This window comes from Centruroides vittatus, unplaced genomic scaffold, assembly GCF_030686945.1.
Source record: "Centruroides vittatus isolate TY-2023 unplaced genomic scaffold, ASM3068694v2 scaffold_907, whole genome shotgun sequence".
NCBI lineage: Eukaryota > Metazoa > Arthropoda > Arachnida > Scorpiones > Buthidae > Centruroides > Centruroides vittatus.
The window spans coordinates 1,720,318-1,737,459 of NW_027122720.1; the positions used below are offsets into that span (position 1 = coordinate 1,720,318).

Consider the following 17,142-nt stretch of genomic DNA (forward strand, 5'->3'; position numbering starts at 1 on the left):
CGGTGCTGCTTTCGCCACCGGTAACCAAGGGAGACTGTGGCCTATTTTTCGAACGTGAGCCTCTGCCTAACCCACGAACGCGGACCTTGTTAACCCGGGCGACGTCCGAGCCGGTATCACATTTAGATCTGGTTACTACCATGATATATATCTCCACAGAATGTGGGTGTGTGGTCACTCTTAGCTTCATTTCTCCCCATAGACCTTACTGGCATGGGTGTCCCTACCAGGAGCTTGTGCTCCAGCCTGCATTGCCCTATGGATCAGTAAAATTACTGGGCTCTCCCACCACGACCAGGTGGTGACCACAGGAGAGTTGTTATTATTATTATATATAATAATAACTTGCATGTGTATACACACACACATCCATGGAATTTATTTGCCAGTCTTTTTGACTTTTGTTGATTCAGGAGGTCTCAAAATGTACAGATTTGCAAAAAACTCAAAGGGTCAAATTTTTTACATGATTCCGTTACTTTCTCTTGTTATGTATACATAACAGCCAGGAAAGTAAAAGCCAGCAGAAAAGATTAAAGAACATCGGTTTACCTGAAGAAAAGTATGAAATATAGATCCACCAATGGAAATGTCTAATAGGTTTGAAAACTATTCAGTTTTTTTTAGTTTGTGACTATATACATTGACAATTGTTTCCATTGCAGTGTCAATGAATTCTCTCTGATTTTCTTTTGATTCTTTCTTAATTAAATCAATTTTGTTTTATTTGTCTTAACATACGTTTGTTCTATTGTACTTTTACAGAAGTATTTGTAAAGGTTAAAAAATTTCTCTCAAATGACAAAAAAATGTTATTCTTAGTGGGGCAGTCTGTAGGATTGATCTGTAGGCAGTGATGTCACAGATTAATGTGTTAAAATAAACTTTATTATGATCACTCGAAAGAAATTTGAAGACTTGCATAAAATTTTCTTAAATAAAAGTGAATGAAATGGGTTTATAGGAGAGTATTTAAATAAAAAAGAATAAAAGTTTAGAGAAAAGAATGAAATTCAACGATACTGTGTATTCAAACTATTCAAACACAAATGTGTCTATGGATGCTTCACATCCCAAACGGCCTCAACTTCTTTACCGACGGCTCGAAAACGTCAGATGATGTAGGTGCCTCAGTATGCCTCGAAGATTCTTCAAAAAGGAACTTTTGGCAAGCAGTATACAAACTGCATAAAACTGCTCTATTAACCAGGCAGAATCACTAGCAATCTTCAACTCATTAAAGTATATTCATACTAATATCCAATGGCTACAACACAGGACAATCAATATTATCAGTGATAGCCGGATTGCCCTCCATCAAATTAAAAATGAAAATGTCAAACTCCCCATAATTGAAAACAGCCTCAAGCTGATATATGCACTCGAAGACTCCACCAAAATAAACTTCTACTGGATAAGAGGTCACTCTGGAAACGTCGGGAATGATAAAGCTGACCACTTGGCCAAAAAAGCTAAGGATATTGCAACGAATTGCAACCACTCGTCACTCCCAATGTCCTATCTCTGTAGCAAACTTAATAATATCATCATGGACAGGTGGCAAAATGAGTGGGATAAAAGCAACACCGGTCGCATCACTCATGAATTCATCCCTAATGTTAACAATAGGATGTTTAACAAACACCTAGAAACCTTGCATGCTCTCACTCAGATTATGACGGCACATGGTAACTTTAAGGCCTACCTTTTTTGTTTCTTAAAGAAAGGCAATGGTCTGTGTGACTGCGGTGTAGAAGGTGATGACCCCCATCACCTTATCTTTACTTGCACTAAGTACGTTACTCACCGCTCTCATCTGAGGCAACTGGTGGAAAAAGACGGGCACCACTGGCCCTGTAAACTAAACACCTTCATCGACAACAGGAAAATCTTCCGTGCCTTTACAAACTTTGTTCACAACCTTAATCTTATGAACTATCAGCAGACCTTCTTAAGCAACTCATAATTCCACATCCTCTTTGCAGTGTTACCATGCTCCTATTCAGCCTAGTGTGTTGTATCCTGTTTAACTTTGGCATCATCGTGCTCTTTCTCATCATGTTCAACCATTATATTTTATTTATCCATTATCATAAGGCTACCATTGTATAATGTACTGTACATTCTTTGCTTATTGTATAACCACTGTATTTCGTCTCCCCCCGTATTATGTACAATCTCTGTATCCTGTACAGTTCATCCTCTGTTACATTTTTATCCACTGGTCTTTGTATTTCTGCTGTTTTATGTTCAACATTCGTTCTATGTATCTTCCTTGCCATACCCTGTATCTTGGTGCATCATTTTCTGACACCTATCCCTTACTAACCTCTACCTCCTCTCTCCGGTCCCCTGCTGCTATGGTTATTCCTGTAGCTCACTCCCCCTAATCGGTTACCGTCGCGTCTTACTCCCTTTTTGTTTACTTTCTACTTGCAGTCCCTTCTGTTTCAATTGCAACCTCCTCAGTTCCCGGCAGACGCCCTACAACCCTCCTTTCCTCCCTTTTTTTTTTTTCCTCCTCATCCCCACCCACCCCACTCTCTACTACCATACCTATCCCCCTTTCTTTCCCAAGGCTATACCATTGAGTCAGGCCTTTCCTTTAACATCCTATCCTATCCTATGGATGCTTCACATCAATACAATGCTACAGTAGTGTCACAAGCAAAATACTTTTTTTATTTATAAGATTTAAACTTTTTGTTACTGTATTATTGAATACATGCATAATTTTTTTAATGTTAAAAGTGGCTTGTTAATCTGGATCAAGTTTAATTTAATAATTTTGAAGCAAATTAGATGTCTGGTTTGTTTCAAACCTGCTGTTTAGAAATTGAATTGTAATAATTGTGATAACAGTTAGTTTTATAATTAATATCATTAATCTTTTGTATTTATAATTGATTAATTTTAATTTCAGCTTGAACAAATACAAGAAAGCTTAGAAAAAATTAGTGAAATCAAGCATCAGAATCTCATCGTTAGAGAAGGAGAATTGGAAACAAATCTGATGTGTGTCATTGATACAAATAAAGGAAATGAAGATAAAAAAAACATTCCATGTGTATTAGATGAAAAAGAAATGCTTTCAAATCCAAATGGACCAACTATTACTCAACAATCCGAGAAAGCAAAGAATTCGTTAGTGCCATTCACTCCCATTTCTCCCTCTCATACGTCACCTGTTGGATCTCCGGGAGATGTGAAAATTTCCAAATCGTCTAATGCCGTTCACTGTGCAGATATTTGCGTCCCGGTAGCTTCTGAATCCGATACCGATTCCGGTTGGCAGAGCATGATTGGCTCGTTTGCCGGAGATGGCCAGAGTCTTGAAAATGGTTTTCACATTCTTGAAAATGGAAAAAATGATTCTGTAGGTACGACCATGTCGAGTGGAATTCCAACTTTATGTATTAGTCAAAAGGTGGTAAATAATTCTTCTGGTTCTAAACTTGCTCATGGGATAACAAATGAAGAAAATCTCATCAATAGTATTAGAGACAGTTTTCTTACATCATCATCCATATTTCAGGAAGAAGTTACTAATTGTATTTTACTAAGCAACAAAAATAAGTTAGGTTGTAGTAGTAATAATAATAATAATGAAGATAGTGGAAACCAGAAAGATGGAAATTTAAATAAAAATTCAATCTCTGTTCATGAAACTGTAAATCAGTTAAAAGTTCCAAAACTTGAAAACTTAGCATCAGATTTATCTCTGAAAGCTGTTGCCAGTGATTCTTTGTGTTCAACTCCCGAATCGTCATGCACCGTAATTGTTCAAGCATCAAAGGACGAAGCAGTCTGTGTTACTTCACACAGTGATTCAAAAAATGATAATACAATACAGAAAGTTCTTTCTCCAGAAAGAAAAACATCAAAAGATATATTAAATATGGAAAAATCTACAATTTCCTCAAAAAACAATGAAATATTAAATTTAGTTCACGATGCTGAAGTGAATGTAGAGTTACTTAACTCCCCTTCCAGACTTTCTAAATATAGGAATAACGATACGATAACTGATGACGAAAAGACCGCAGAACTACCAAGATTGAAAGAATACAATTCGTGCATGAAGAATGCTAGCGCACCAGTTGAATCGAGCTTAAACACAAATGAATCAGAGAAGATAACTATTGGTTCCCAAGAGAAAGCCGTTCCGTCTAGAGAATTATCCCAACAAAAGGTAAATTCTTCCTCGAGAACATCATTGTCTTCGGCAGCTACTGTTTGGGAAACAAGGGTTCATAATATAGAAGCAACTTTGCAACAGCTACAATCACAGGTATAGTTGGAAATCAAATGCATGTGCTGTTTGATGTTTGTGCCTGATGTCATGGATTTCATTCCTTTACAAAATTTATTATTGCCTTTAAATTTATTAATGTTAGGATTGTATATTTGAAAGGATAGAGCCAGATAATCGTTGCCAAAGTAAAATTATTTTAATATTGCATGTTAAATATTGAAACCTTTCACATTTTACTTCACATAACCCTTTTATCTTTTCTTCACATATAGTTTATGTAGGGACCTTTCAGGTTGAAGAACTTCAGGCTGTTGCTACATGTACAGTACAATCTACATATGTTTTGTAATGAAAAGGGAATGTTGATAAGTTCTTTAATAGGGGGAAAAATGACAAAAAAGATACGATTTTGCGATCATCATCATTGTAATATTCTAAATTAATTACTGTATTTTACAACTTTTACATAAATTAATTACTGTAATGAGGCTGATAAGTGATCCACAATCTTTCTGTAGGCGTAATCTCTAAATTGACACCACGTAGACAGACACCTTTAGTTTGGCATTCAACTAAGAAAACAAGTTTTATGATCCTCTTGCAGATCTTTAAGGGAATGTTACATTAAAATTTGGCTGGCATAGCTAAAGTTGTGGATCACTTCTTCCCAGATTGAGGTTCCTGTGCTTAAGAAAGGCCAAGTTTGATATTTATTATTTAAAATTAGTGAAAGTTAAGGAAAAAAATAAGTGTTAGTACATAAATCCATAATATACAAATATCTGATACTATAAAATTAGAGATATTGCAATGTATTTATTTTGAAAAATATTAATTGTGATATTGAATACATTTTTGTTTCCATTTTCCGTCGGCTCAATATGGCAACGAATTGTTGACATTTCTTTATTACTCAAGTTTATTATTATTGCTTCAGTGATTTTGCATTTTTGACATACAAAATTTTACTGGAATTTATATTCTACCATTATGCCAATTTAGAAATATTCAATGCTAATTAAAATAATTTTAAGATTTTCCTGATAAGGTTTAGTTAAATTAAAAGAATTTATTTAGCTTGCTTTATGGTTTTTACTGTCTATTTTTAATTAAATTTCTCACTAATACTTTCCTTTGTTTCTTATAAGAGACAGACATTTTGATTTTTATTGTCACTCATTTGATTGATTTATGAGATTATAATTGGGCGTCCAGTTGGCCAAGGCAGTTAAGTTATCAGCCTACTGCTCCTGGGATCAAATTCAAGTGAGCAGTTCTCCAGGAATTTTTTGTGGACAGTCGGTCCTGTATATGTCTGACTTTATTTTTCACCCTTTGGCCACTATGAAGTAAATAACTGTTATTGTCATAATTTATTTGACTGCTTACATATAATGCATGAAGATGTGATCGCAATTTAGTCTGGCATTAATTTTATTATAGTTAATCTATTAATTTTCAATGATTAAACTTTACAATTAAACAATTATCCTACATCAACATTGCAGTTTTTAAAAAGGTATATTTAAATATAATTTTAAAATATTTTAAAAAGAAAAGTCACTTTAAAATAATGAATATAATAAAATTTACTGATCTTTTCAACAGTCCTTTTTTTTAATTATCGAAGAGAAGTACTTACGTCATGTGCATTTCAAACTGTATCAATTAACAATCCCCCTTCAGTGGTAGGAATTCACAATAATAACATGAATTTTCTAGTATACAGAGTACTGAGATACAATTTAGTCACGCGCTGGTATCCATTTTTATATCATCATGTCAACTGGTAAAAATTTGCATACTTTTCTTCCTGTTTCTCCTATATATATTTCAATTGTTGACACATACATTTTAATTTTTAAATGACTCCTGTTTCATGTAAGATATCAATTTTTCTTTTATTTATTTATATTTAATATTTTGCTTAATTTATTTTTCATGGTTAGTGCTAAAATTATTTGTTTTTCTTTGAGTTGTTTAGCATATTTTTCGAAAATGTTTTTAATATACAGAAAAGCAAACTAACTAACTTTTTCTTTTTGGCTTTTTACATTATGTTGGTAGTTAAAATATTCTGTCTCCTATTTTTTCAATGAATTATATGGGTACTCATTTAATATAAATTTATGTTTCACTTTATTGATTTTTTCATTCTTATCTTTTTCATATGTAGTTCTTGTATAGATCTTTTGTAATTGCATTTCGTACCTATTCTTTACTGTTTGTGGATAATAAGACATAAAATTAATTGTTTTTTGTAGATTACATATCTTTTCATAATAGTTAAATAGTTTATAATAGTTAACTTTAAGTAGTTCAACTTACTACTTTTTCATATTCAAACTGTAAATTGGTATTTTAAAGGTTAGCTTGGTTAACAATGTTCTCTTCTGTAGTTTTTGACTATCAAATGTTATGAGGCAGTCATCAATGTACTTAAAATACAATTTTACTCCATTGATATTCATTATGAAATTATCTACTTCTATTGCTAATTCTGCCACTTTTGGTCCTATCTTAGAACCCATACCGATTCCATCTTTTTGCCTAAAAAGTGTTATCAATCTTATAAATTTCACTTATACTAATAATTATTTTAAGTCCAATTATCCAATCTTCTACTTGTAGGTTAAATAAGCTATCTTCTGTCATTTTCCAATTAATAGAAGGGTACATATTTTTTACATCTAGACTCATTAATTTATGATTTTGTGTTTTTTTAAATTTGCTTAATTTATTTACTGCATTCTTTATACTACACATAGAATTAGAATAAATATTTAATTTATTTTTTAAAAAATGCTCTAAATTATATTAAGTCGTATTCCTGAAATCCACTATGCTCTATAAGCTTCTTCTTTCTTGTGTGTTTTTACTCTAATTTTACATTTAGGTATGAAAATTACATATTATATATAATGAAAATTGTTATTATAGCATTAAAGTGTACAGTAAATTCAAATTATTAAAATAAATATAAAAATTTGAATTTAATTCCAGTTTTGATAGAATGAATTTCAATTATATGTTAACGTAAGTGTTTCTAGTGATAGCATATCCTATGTGGAAAAAATCAATAAGTTTAGATATTAGAAAGAAAGGCTTTTGGATGCATCTCTTCCATCTTCAGAGTCAGAATGAAGCTTTGAATCAGATAAATGAGGCAGTCTGTATAGTCTTAAAGGTAGATTGCTTCGCCCACTTTTTAAATTCAAACCTGGAACTCGCATGTTCGTGACGGCTTGCCAATGTCTGATCCTCATTTTAATCCTCGATATTTCGTTGTCATAATTATCTCTCTCTCTCTTGGGCATTTGTCAATTTGTCTGTTGTTTTACAAATAACTTGTTTATAAATTCTAAATATACTAATTAAAAATATTTTGGCATAGATTATCTGGCCATCAGTTATTGAACTTTGAATGTTCGGTCACTTTTAATACATTTTTCATTTTTCTTCTAGAATATGTAATAATTAAATAAATATATTAGCTTCATTCATTACTTATATTCTCCTGCAAATTTTTTATTTATAATTTATTACTCCAAAATGATTTAATAATATAATTAAAATATCTAATTGTGTTTAAAATTTCAAGTAAATTTGCAAGCAATGATTAAAATTAATTAAAATTTATTTTGGGGGCTCATTCGTCGAAGCACAGTTGAATCGGAAATTAAATTTACGTTAAATCATTTTCTTATCATAGTTTTTAAAAAAGGAAAGTGCATATTTTTGTATTTAAAAGTACGAAAATCAACACCGATAAGTCACTTTTTAAAAAAGGCACACACGTTGATAATCGAGTCTGATGAATTAATAGCCAAATGTCAAATGCAAAATTTTTAGGTTATATTTTTAATGTTCTTCCTGCCTTACGGGTGCTAAGAGGGCTTTTTCCCATACCTATTGTGAGTTTGGCCGAACGCACATTAGGATCATCTGGGTGGTGAGGGATGGGATCCAACAAATTCCCAGGAGTTGCCTGGATGTGATTCTGGATTTCCCAGAGCAGTAGACTAACACCGTAACTGCTTTGGCCATCCAGGTGTGCAGATTTTTACTATAGTGAAGCTAATGATACATACCTTTAACTAAATTACATAGTGTTATCATTAGCTTGAACTCTGATGTTTGGCTGTTGATGTTTGGCTGTTGATTATTAAGTTTTGTTTATTTCTAGAAATAAAAGTGTAAATATCTTGCACAGCACAAAAAAATCTTTGAATTTTTTCAATCTGATATTTAAACTGTATTTTTTTTTTACTCGATGGAATTGTAGTTTTATAAAATAATTTTTATAATATGACATCCTAAATGAAGTTTTAAATTTCAATTTTTTAAAATTTAATTAAACATCTTGAAATTAAACTTTCTATATAAGTAAATTTGGAACTATGAAGCAATGCATTTGATTTTTTAATCCCAATTTTCAGATGAGGAGAAATTGGGAGGTAATTTTTTTAAATTTTACACGATATATATATCTATATAATATATGCCACTGCTTTATATAAATTTTTAATTGATCACTATATATTTTAACATTTTTAAATGAATGTTTTTGACTATAAAGAAAAAGTAACTGCTTCACATTTTAATTTGAATCACAATTAATTTGCTTGCCACTTATGCATTAATTATTAATTTTTGCTTGCAAGAATTTAAAGTTTTAAAATGAGATATTTTTATGGTAATTAGTGGCTTGAGTTTTTCTTTATTTTTCTATTATTGTAGCTATGTTAGTTGCAGTAATTTTTGCCATGCTAAAATAAGCTTTACGTCTGTGTCGGTGTATAGGTACGTGGCGCTTAATGATGGGAATATGTTCCGAGAAATATGTTGTTAAGTGAATCTCATAGACTGTACTTAGACAAATATTATATGGTACAGTCTTGTATAAGCTATATGTTACACAATAAGTATTTATGTATCTAAACATAAAAAAGTATGGGGATGGCTACAAAGTTTACTGCTTCATTGTAATCCAATTAGACCTCTGTCATTAAGTGTCACATACAGTACCTGTGTACTTTTTAATATAATTTATTGAGAAATTTTTTAAAATGTAGTAATAAAATATTTTCTTTTAATCAGAATTATTTAATTGACTAATTATGTATGTATAGATTCTATATGTTTCAAAATATTAACTTTTTTTTTTTTCTCTTTAGTTTAGGGAATTAGAAGGTACCATTGGACAAATTTTGACATCTCCTGAAGGTGCCGATATATCTAGTGAAGTTGAATAAATGGTATGAATTAGTTATCGCGAGTTATATATACTTGGTGATGAAAGGAAAGTAGAACTAACGAGACCAGGTGAGGAGTTTGGTGATTTGGGAGGCATGTGCCAAGTACACTCACATTAGAAACTCTTTGCGCCATTTTTCAAAGTTCTACTTTTGTTTGATTGCTTTGTATATGTTACCACGTTTTGTTTCGTTAAAATTACTAATTTGCCTTTAAATTAAAGTTAAATATAATTTTTATATTGCAGATGTGTTCATAGTCAATTTGCTTCATAAACCAAGATGGTATCTTAATGGGAACATTCCCTTAGAACAACTCTGATTTTTGCATAACACCTTTAGAACTGGTAGCTATAGATAATCATTTATCTCCGGATTGATTGCGACAAATCAGTTTCTATTTTCTTTATTAAGTTTATGATTTCTAGAAGTAAGATATTTTAAAAGAAGAAATAAATCAACACAGCATGTCATCCTCTCCTGCTACATCTACAGTCGAAAGAAAATATTTTGCAAAAATCCAAGAGTACAAAGCAGAATTTCATCAGCTAGTCATTCTTGTTTATCAACTAACCGGTGTTCGTGTAATACAGTTAAGTTAGCTGTTTAATGTGTCACTATTTATCTTTTGTTACGTTAATTTTAAGTCTGTTTAAATGTAGTTTACGAATGAAATTCATCCAGAAATTATAAGTGATATTTTATTATGGTGCGCAATATATGCTAATCAAACAGTGTTGTTTTATTAACAAATAAACAAAGAAGTATTGTAGTTTTCAGGAATGTATATAATGTTACAGTAAAATTAATGGGGAAAAAATTGTTAAAATTCATAATTCTTTTTTGGCTTTGAACAAATTTGATAAAGTTGAAATTTCCAATTTCTTATTATAGTTATTTAAAACGACAACATATTTATTAAGATTAACACTTGACCAAAAGAAAAGAAATTTGCATTTTTTGTGGAATTTTCTTGGATAGAAAAATTTTGAAACCAATAATGCAAGAACATTAAAAAAGAAATTGCATCTTTTATATGATAAAAGCTAAAATATTAAAAAACTTCTTCGATATTTAAATGGTTTGATTTAGATACGTCACACACAAAAATATGAAAACTTTGTAGCCAAATTAGAATTAGATCATTCGTAGTTAATTCTTTGAGATGCATCATCAGGAGCAGCGTAAAGAAATGCATTTTGTGTTTGTGTTTCTTTTGAGATCTGATCTTGAGTTTCTGTAACAAAGAACTGCTCTTGCTGACTCATCTCTACGCATAATTTAAAAAGAAAACAAGAAAAATATATACATATTTATTAGTAAATTTTAAAACTGTTTTTTTAAGTTTCAAAAATTAAAATGTTATCATGGTGATTACTTTAGGTATTATCAATACATAAATATATTTAGGATGCTTACCAATGAGTTTAATCTATTTATTATTGTTAAAATAATAATGTTCATTAATTTTAGAAGATTATGATAGTTGTAAATTGTTATTGTTAATACTTTTTCTTCCGGAATTTATATTAAATTACATTTTATCATCAGTAATTAAACATTATAATTAAAACGTATTATAACGATTTGACTCCCGAGTAACTTCCAATTAATTAAAATCCTTAGGAGAAGAAAATAACAATAATAAAATAACAATAGAGTTGTTTAGAAATTAGTATTTTAATAATAATATAGAGAGGAACAATTGTGTTTGTGATTTGTCTTACGATACAGTAGAGTATGATGTAGATATAATTTTTCCTATAATCAATAACCTCTTTAGATCGATATCACTTTGATATTTATTTAGTACAGACTTTTACCTACCTTTGTCCTGTTTTTGGTAGTGTAGAGTTACATTACTTAATGCATTTACATGCTTTATCGAAAGTTACTTGCTACTGTTAAGAGATCTCATTAAGAAATGAATGCAATCTCATTTAAAATAATTTTTGCAACAGACTGCCAATTTATATAAGCACCGATTATTCAATAATCAAAAAAAAAAAAAACCATTGTTTAGGGGTTGTATTCGTCTCGATAACAAGATACAGTATTCAAGTTTAAGGAGATTAGTTAATAATCTAGAGAACTGTTTCGGCTATTGGGTTTATTATATCGAGGACATAAAAATCATTTTTAGAATATACTCAATAGGAGCTTAATATTGTTAAGTTAAGGAAAATTAGTCCAGAATATGTTAAGAATTGAGATATTCTTTCTGTTTTTTGTTTGTAATAAAATAAGTCTAATGTTGAGACCAGGTAAGTTGACTGATTGTATCCAGTTATAAAGTTTTTAATTCGTATTTTAGAGTTGTTAAATGATTAATCAATGGGATATTTTAACTCAAAAGTTCAGTTGCAGAGTAGACACTTGGTTATTTGACATTTTCCATTTTTCATTGATAATCGGTATCAACTGATTGGTTGAGAATTTTGAAGTTCCAATATCTGATTTGGCTTTTAGTTGTTGGTCAGAATTTGTTTATGAGTTGTAATTTATAATGATTAACTACTTAAATTGAGTAATTGAAAGTAAAAGCATAAAACTATGTACAATATGACAAAAAAAAATTACATTCATGGAGTTCTTAACAATGATTTTCATGCAAAATGTTTTTGTCTAGATTTTCTTGCAAACTATGTAATGATAAGGTATGCAACTTGTTAATGAATTTAACAATGAGTACATTCTAGTATACATCAAACAGGGTATCGGCGAACCATGATGTACTAAAATGTGCTCTGATATTCACCAATGAGTTTGTTGATACAGCGATTGATGCACGTACACTCACCGGGATAAGGTGAGCTTCAATGAAGTAACTGGCTGCCTCCTTGGTTACATTATTAGCACTATTTTTACAACTTATTAACCCAGTTATTTTGACAAAGTGAGTATGCAAATGCCAATGTTGTGCTGTTTGCTTCTCCAATTTTGTTATTAAACCATTCACAAATGCATACTAGATTGTACCCAAAGTTTTTGTTTGATTTATGACTGCCAAATGTGTTAAAGATTGAATTTTCTGCTTTGTTTATATGAAACATGCGTCACACGATCTTTGCAACATTAGAAAGCGAGAACTATCTACTAAAGCTGAAATGTTCTTGATTCAGAATGTTTCAGAATCATTTTAACATTTTCAGTCACTATTTTACTTTAAATCTTTAATAATGCTTTTAAAGATTGCAAGAATATCTATCGACGAGCTTATTATGTTCACTGTTTTTTATATAGAATATCCTATTACAAATCCCAATGAAATATGTGTGTAATTTAATTGCATATAAATGTAGTTAGGAATTTCATGAATGCAAGTTTTTTGTCGTATATATTGATTTTATATTTATAATACATCGTTAGGTAAGAATGCATTCGGAATAGATTATCTAGTTTAATTGGATTAACGGTAGAATTTAGGATGTTATTAAAAAAAAATGTTACACGATTGAGTGCCTACTATATATTGTTAAATTATGTTTTTGATGAGTTGACGATTTTATTTTCGAAAAATTTCATTATCAAATAATAAACTCCGGCTCAAAATTTCATATTCGGACTTTTTCATACTGTTCCATTCGGCTGGAAAATCATAGTAACGGTGAAAAACAAAATATCGCTAGTAATAATATTACTAGTAATGCAATGTTTGTCGTCGTTACTATCCTTTTGTCAGCTAAGTATGGCTTCGTCATTGTGATTTTCAAATTACAGTGAATGTTGTCCAATTTGTTAATGGTCACTGTAAAATTTTCCATCCATTGAATAAAACTGTACAAGTTGGCATTTCTATTATCTTTTTGTATACGAGAAATTATTTTTGTGACGACGATATTTTTTCTCGGAGATAGCAAAACAATGTGTCCAGCCACAAACGTAAAAAAACAAACGGGGGAACAAATTGCAGTCTAATTTTTCTGACGTTCGAACCAATTTCAGTTTTGTTTTGAACTAAAACCACGATGTAAATTAGTCTTCCACTTAACAAACAGAAGAAATGCTTAACAGTTCTTTCAGATACGTTACAAAATAATTTGGTCTTTCGTTTTCTCAGCATTTTCAGAAAAAATGCACCCGGCCCTTCGACTGTAATCTCTAAGTGTTCTATTGTATAATAAGACATTCGATGTAATTTATTTTTAAAATCCATTTTACATTGTTGTATGTGCAAAGCCAAGATCTTGTGGCTAAACTTTATTTTTAATAGATAAAAAAAAGAATAATTCCTGTGTCTTTGTTTTATTGTTGTTATAAACGATCAAATTATTTAAAAGTGTAATTTTGTTAAACGTGTCGGTCGGTACGTCGGAAATGCGATTTTATTAACCGTCGAGATTGATGTAAATGTGAAATATGCCAAAGTTAAATGTGGAAATGCTACTTACATTCGACATCAGTATTGATCATCATCGTCATTTGTTTTTTAATTTATTTATTTGCTTATCATCTAAGCACAGTTTCATCAAAATATGAGAAACTCTGTAAGAAAATCTCAAATTGCTTATACAAAAAGTAAAATTATTATTATTTTTTCTAGCCCTTCATCATTCCACGAGAGCATTTTTTCCATTCTCCTCTTCATTCTTGGCATTCTCAATCGTCCAGTATTAATCATCTCTGTACGAATTTGTTTTTCTTAAATATTTTATAGTTTTATTTTGTGGATGTTTGGCATATTTCATGTCTTTCTAACAAAAAAATAAAAGTGAAATGCTTTAACACAAATTTTTACCTTATTTTCAGACACATTCTAAATGAAAAAAAGAAAACATTTTGCTCTTTCATATTTTTAAAGTTTTTTGTATATAAAATATGTGTTAAATGTTCATAATGTTATTACTTTTGATATGGCCCCCGCGGGCATCACTTACCATTTTTTACATAAGTGTCATATCTGTAGCATTGCGTGTGATAATTAGTCTTGTACAGTTTGTTAATTTATTGATCTCATTGGAAAATATTAAGTTTTTCCGTTAGTTTATCTTAAAATGTTTATTTTGCGGGTTTAAAATGTACGTTATCGTTTATAGTAGTGTATGATACAATGGTTGTAGAAAGATTTATTGTTAGATATAAGAAAGTGTAAATGGAAAGATAAATAAATTGGTTTCAGCATTAACTAGTTTTCTTTTTTTTTTTCTTTTTTTAGATATTATTTATTATCGAAGTAATGCAGATATACTAAATTGAATATTTTCAGATTTAAAATCAAGTGAGTTTATATTATATTAAAGTACATTATCTCATTAATTTTAAATGTGAATTGATTATTATTATTTTATATTATGATAAAGATGGATAAGTAAAGAATTTAAAATACAGGTACTCCTCACTTTACGACCTATCTGCTTAACGACCACTCGCACTTACGACCAATCGAGTTTCGACCCGCAATTCGGGGAATCCCCTTTCTCGGCTTGAGTGTCAATCAGTGGCGAATGGTGACACGCGCACTAAGCGTACTATAATTGTCTTATAGTACTATAATAGGCTAATAGCGTACTATAATAGTCTTTTTATGAATAAATTTGAAGTTTGTTGCATAATCTGTATAATTTTACAACGATCCTATATTCCCGGTGCAAGCTCCTTGCTTATCGACCAGTTCGCTTAACGACGTAGTCATCGGAACGGAACTCGGTCATAAAATGAGGAGTACCTGTAATTAAATTTGAAAATGTCGAGCATGCGATAGCCAGATGGTCAAGGTGATAAAAGCACTAGCTGCAACTCTAGATTATTCAATGTTTTCATTTGTGAGTCAAAATTGATGCATTGGACCTCATCCTTCATTCTCTGGTTACCTTACAGTTAGGTCAGTTATGCCCGTAATGGATTTGACAAATAGTCCTCTTACAGTCATATTCGTGACCAAGGAGCAAGAGTTTAGCATTTGAAATGATCCAATAAGTGTTCATGTGCTAAAAATAAAGGGAATGGTGATTGGTTAACTTCTAACTCTTTATCCTTAGTTATGAATATGGTTGTTAGTATAGAAAGTTAGAATTAAAAAAAAACAAATATATATATATATGCACATACTGGTGGTCCTTGACTATCAGACAACTTGCTCATTCCTACATAATATTTGATACCTGTAATTCAGGAAGGTATGCACCAACACAATGCAAATTTTTCTTAAAATACTGTATCTTTATAACTTTTACTTACAAAAATATCCCACACCTGTTATTGGGTAGAAACAAAATTTTAACTCTTGCTCAACTTTTGTATACATTTTAAGTAATGCATTACATGCAAAAATTAGGGACTGTCGGTACGGTGCCGTATTTACGAAAACAGTTAGCTCTCCGAGCTAAATATTTTGATAAATATGGCAAAAAAATTAGGAATTAACATGAATAGGTTTGAGCCATCGTACGTAAATAAATTTGATTGACAGTTCTTGATCCAAATTAAGCCATTTCTATTTCATAAAGTTTCAGCCTATTCTTTCGATTGGATAAAAATTTAACTTGCGAGAGTTTTTCAATCTATGCATGCTTAAAAGTAGATTTGGGCTTGGTATGGTCATGGAGTGACAAACTAAATATGATGATATTAACATCAAAATTAAATAAGCTAAAAACTAAGATCGTGAAGCAAGCAAGCATCAAATAAATTTTGATATATTAGAATTATTGTTCAACAAAGATGATGGGACAATATAGACATTAGCTTGCTGTGAGTCAATATGTTGGGCTCCATCTCTTGCCACTTGGCTGCTCCTATGGTTTTCTTGCAAGAAAGACTCTCTTAATGCATGCAGAGTGGAAAGAGTTAAAAAAATAATAATAATGAGAAATATTCAATGAAAACTTTATTTGTATACATGAATGTTTGCATACAATGATCAGAGTGAAATCTGATCCAAAAATCTCACATAATACCATTAATATAAAAATACTTTGCACAAAATATAAGTGTGTATTAAGTAAAAAATAATATATATTGTTTAGAAAGGAGCCTGGCATTCTTGTTTACATTATTGTTTCTTAGCATATTAGACCACTGGCTAACAAAGTGGGGTGCTCAAGAAAATATGAAATTGGTTAATATTGTTTTTAAGCATAAACTGAGTTTGTGAACTTAAATAAAAATAATAATAAACGGGATTCTTTAATCATCATTATTATTTTATGGGCAAATAAAGTTGCTTCGTTTTTGATTAAATCATTGCCAGAAATGGCACAGAAGAAAAATCTTATTGTTTGGACTCATGCCCCGGACAAAATAAAAATTTCTTAATTCTCTGTGTAGTTGTGTCACTGCCAGATTTATGACAATTACACAAAGATATTTTGTTCTGGGGCACAGCTATATGACTTTGATTCAGACTTTAGAATGTAGAAACATCGATCAGACATACTTGGTATGGGTACACACACAAGAATTGGATTAAATTCACCACAAATAGTTTTCTTTTTTGCGTATGAGATGGAAAAGGAAGATATGATGATTTCAAATGTGTGTAGATTGTTTTTTTCTGTTGACAAATCTAAAACATGATACATCAGTTTTGCTAAGTAAGCAATAGGTCTGTGTGTGATTAGAGTTTATGACTCCTATCATAAAAATGACTTGTCATATGTGACAAGTCATCAACATTGTAAGAAGGAAACAGGC

The 17,142-nt window shown here is 30.6% G+C and overlaps 2 protein-coding genes across 4 annotated transcripts in view; one reads left to right on the top strand and one right to left on the bottom strand.

The window, feature by feature from the left end:
• Cep97 (centrosomal protein 97kDa) overlaps positions 1-14,635 on the top strand; it is a 60,687-nt gene extending 46,052 nt beyond the window's left edge. Inside the window, exons 13-15 of one of the 2 annotated variants that reach the window (XM_067288740.1) lie at positions 2,924-4,291; positions 9,433-9,513; positions 9,759-14,635. In XM_067288740.1, coding sequence (XP_067144841.1) covers positions 2,924-4,291; positions 9,433-9,510 — 1,446 coding nt within the window. In that variant the 3' untranslated portion in view covers positions 9,511-9,513; positions 9,759-14,635. The remainder of the gene's footprint in view (positions 1-2,923; positions 4,292-9,432; positions 9,514-9,758) is intronic. The other variant, XM_067288741.1, reaches the window with a different exon arrangement.
• LOC136990353 (alkylglycerol monooxygenase-like) overlaps positions 1-17,142 on the bottom strand; it is a 113,228-nt gene that overhangs the window by 42,693 nt on the left and 53,393 nt on the right. The window lies entirely within an intron of this gene.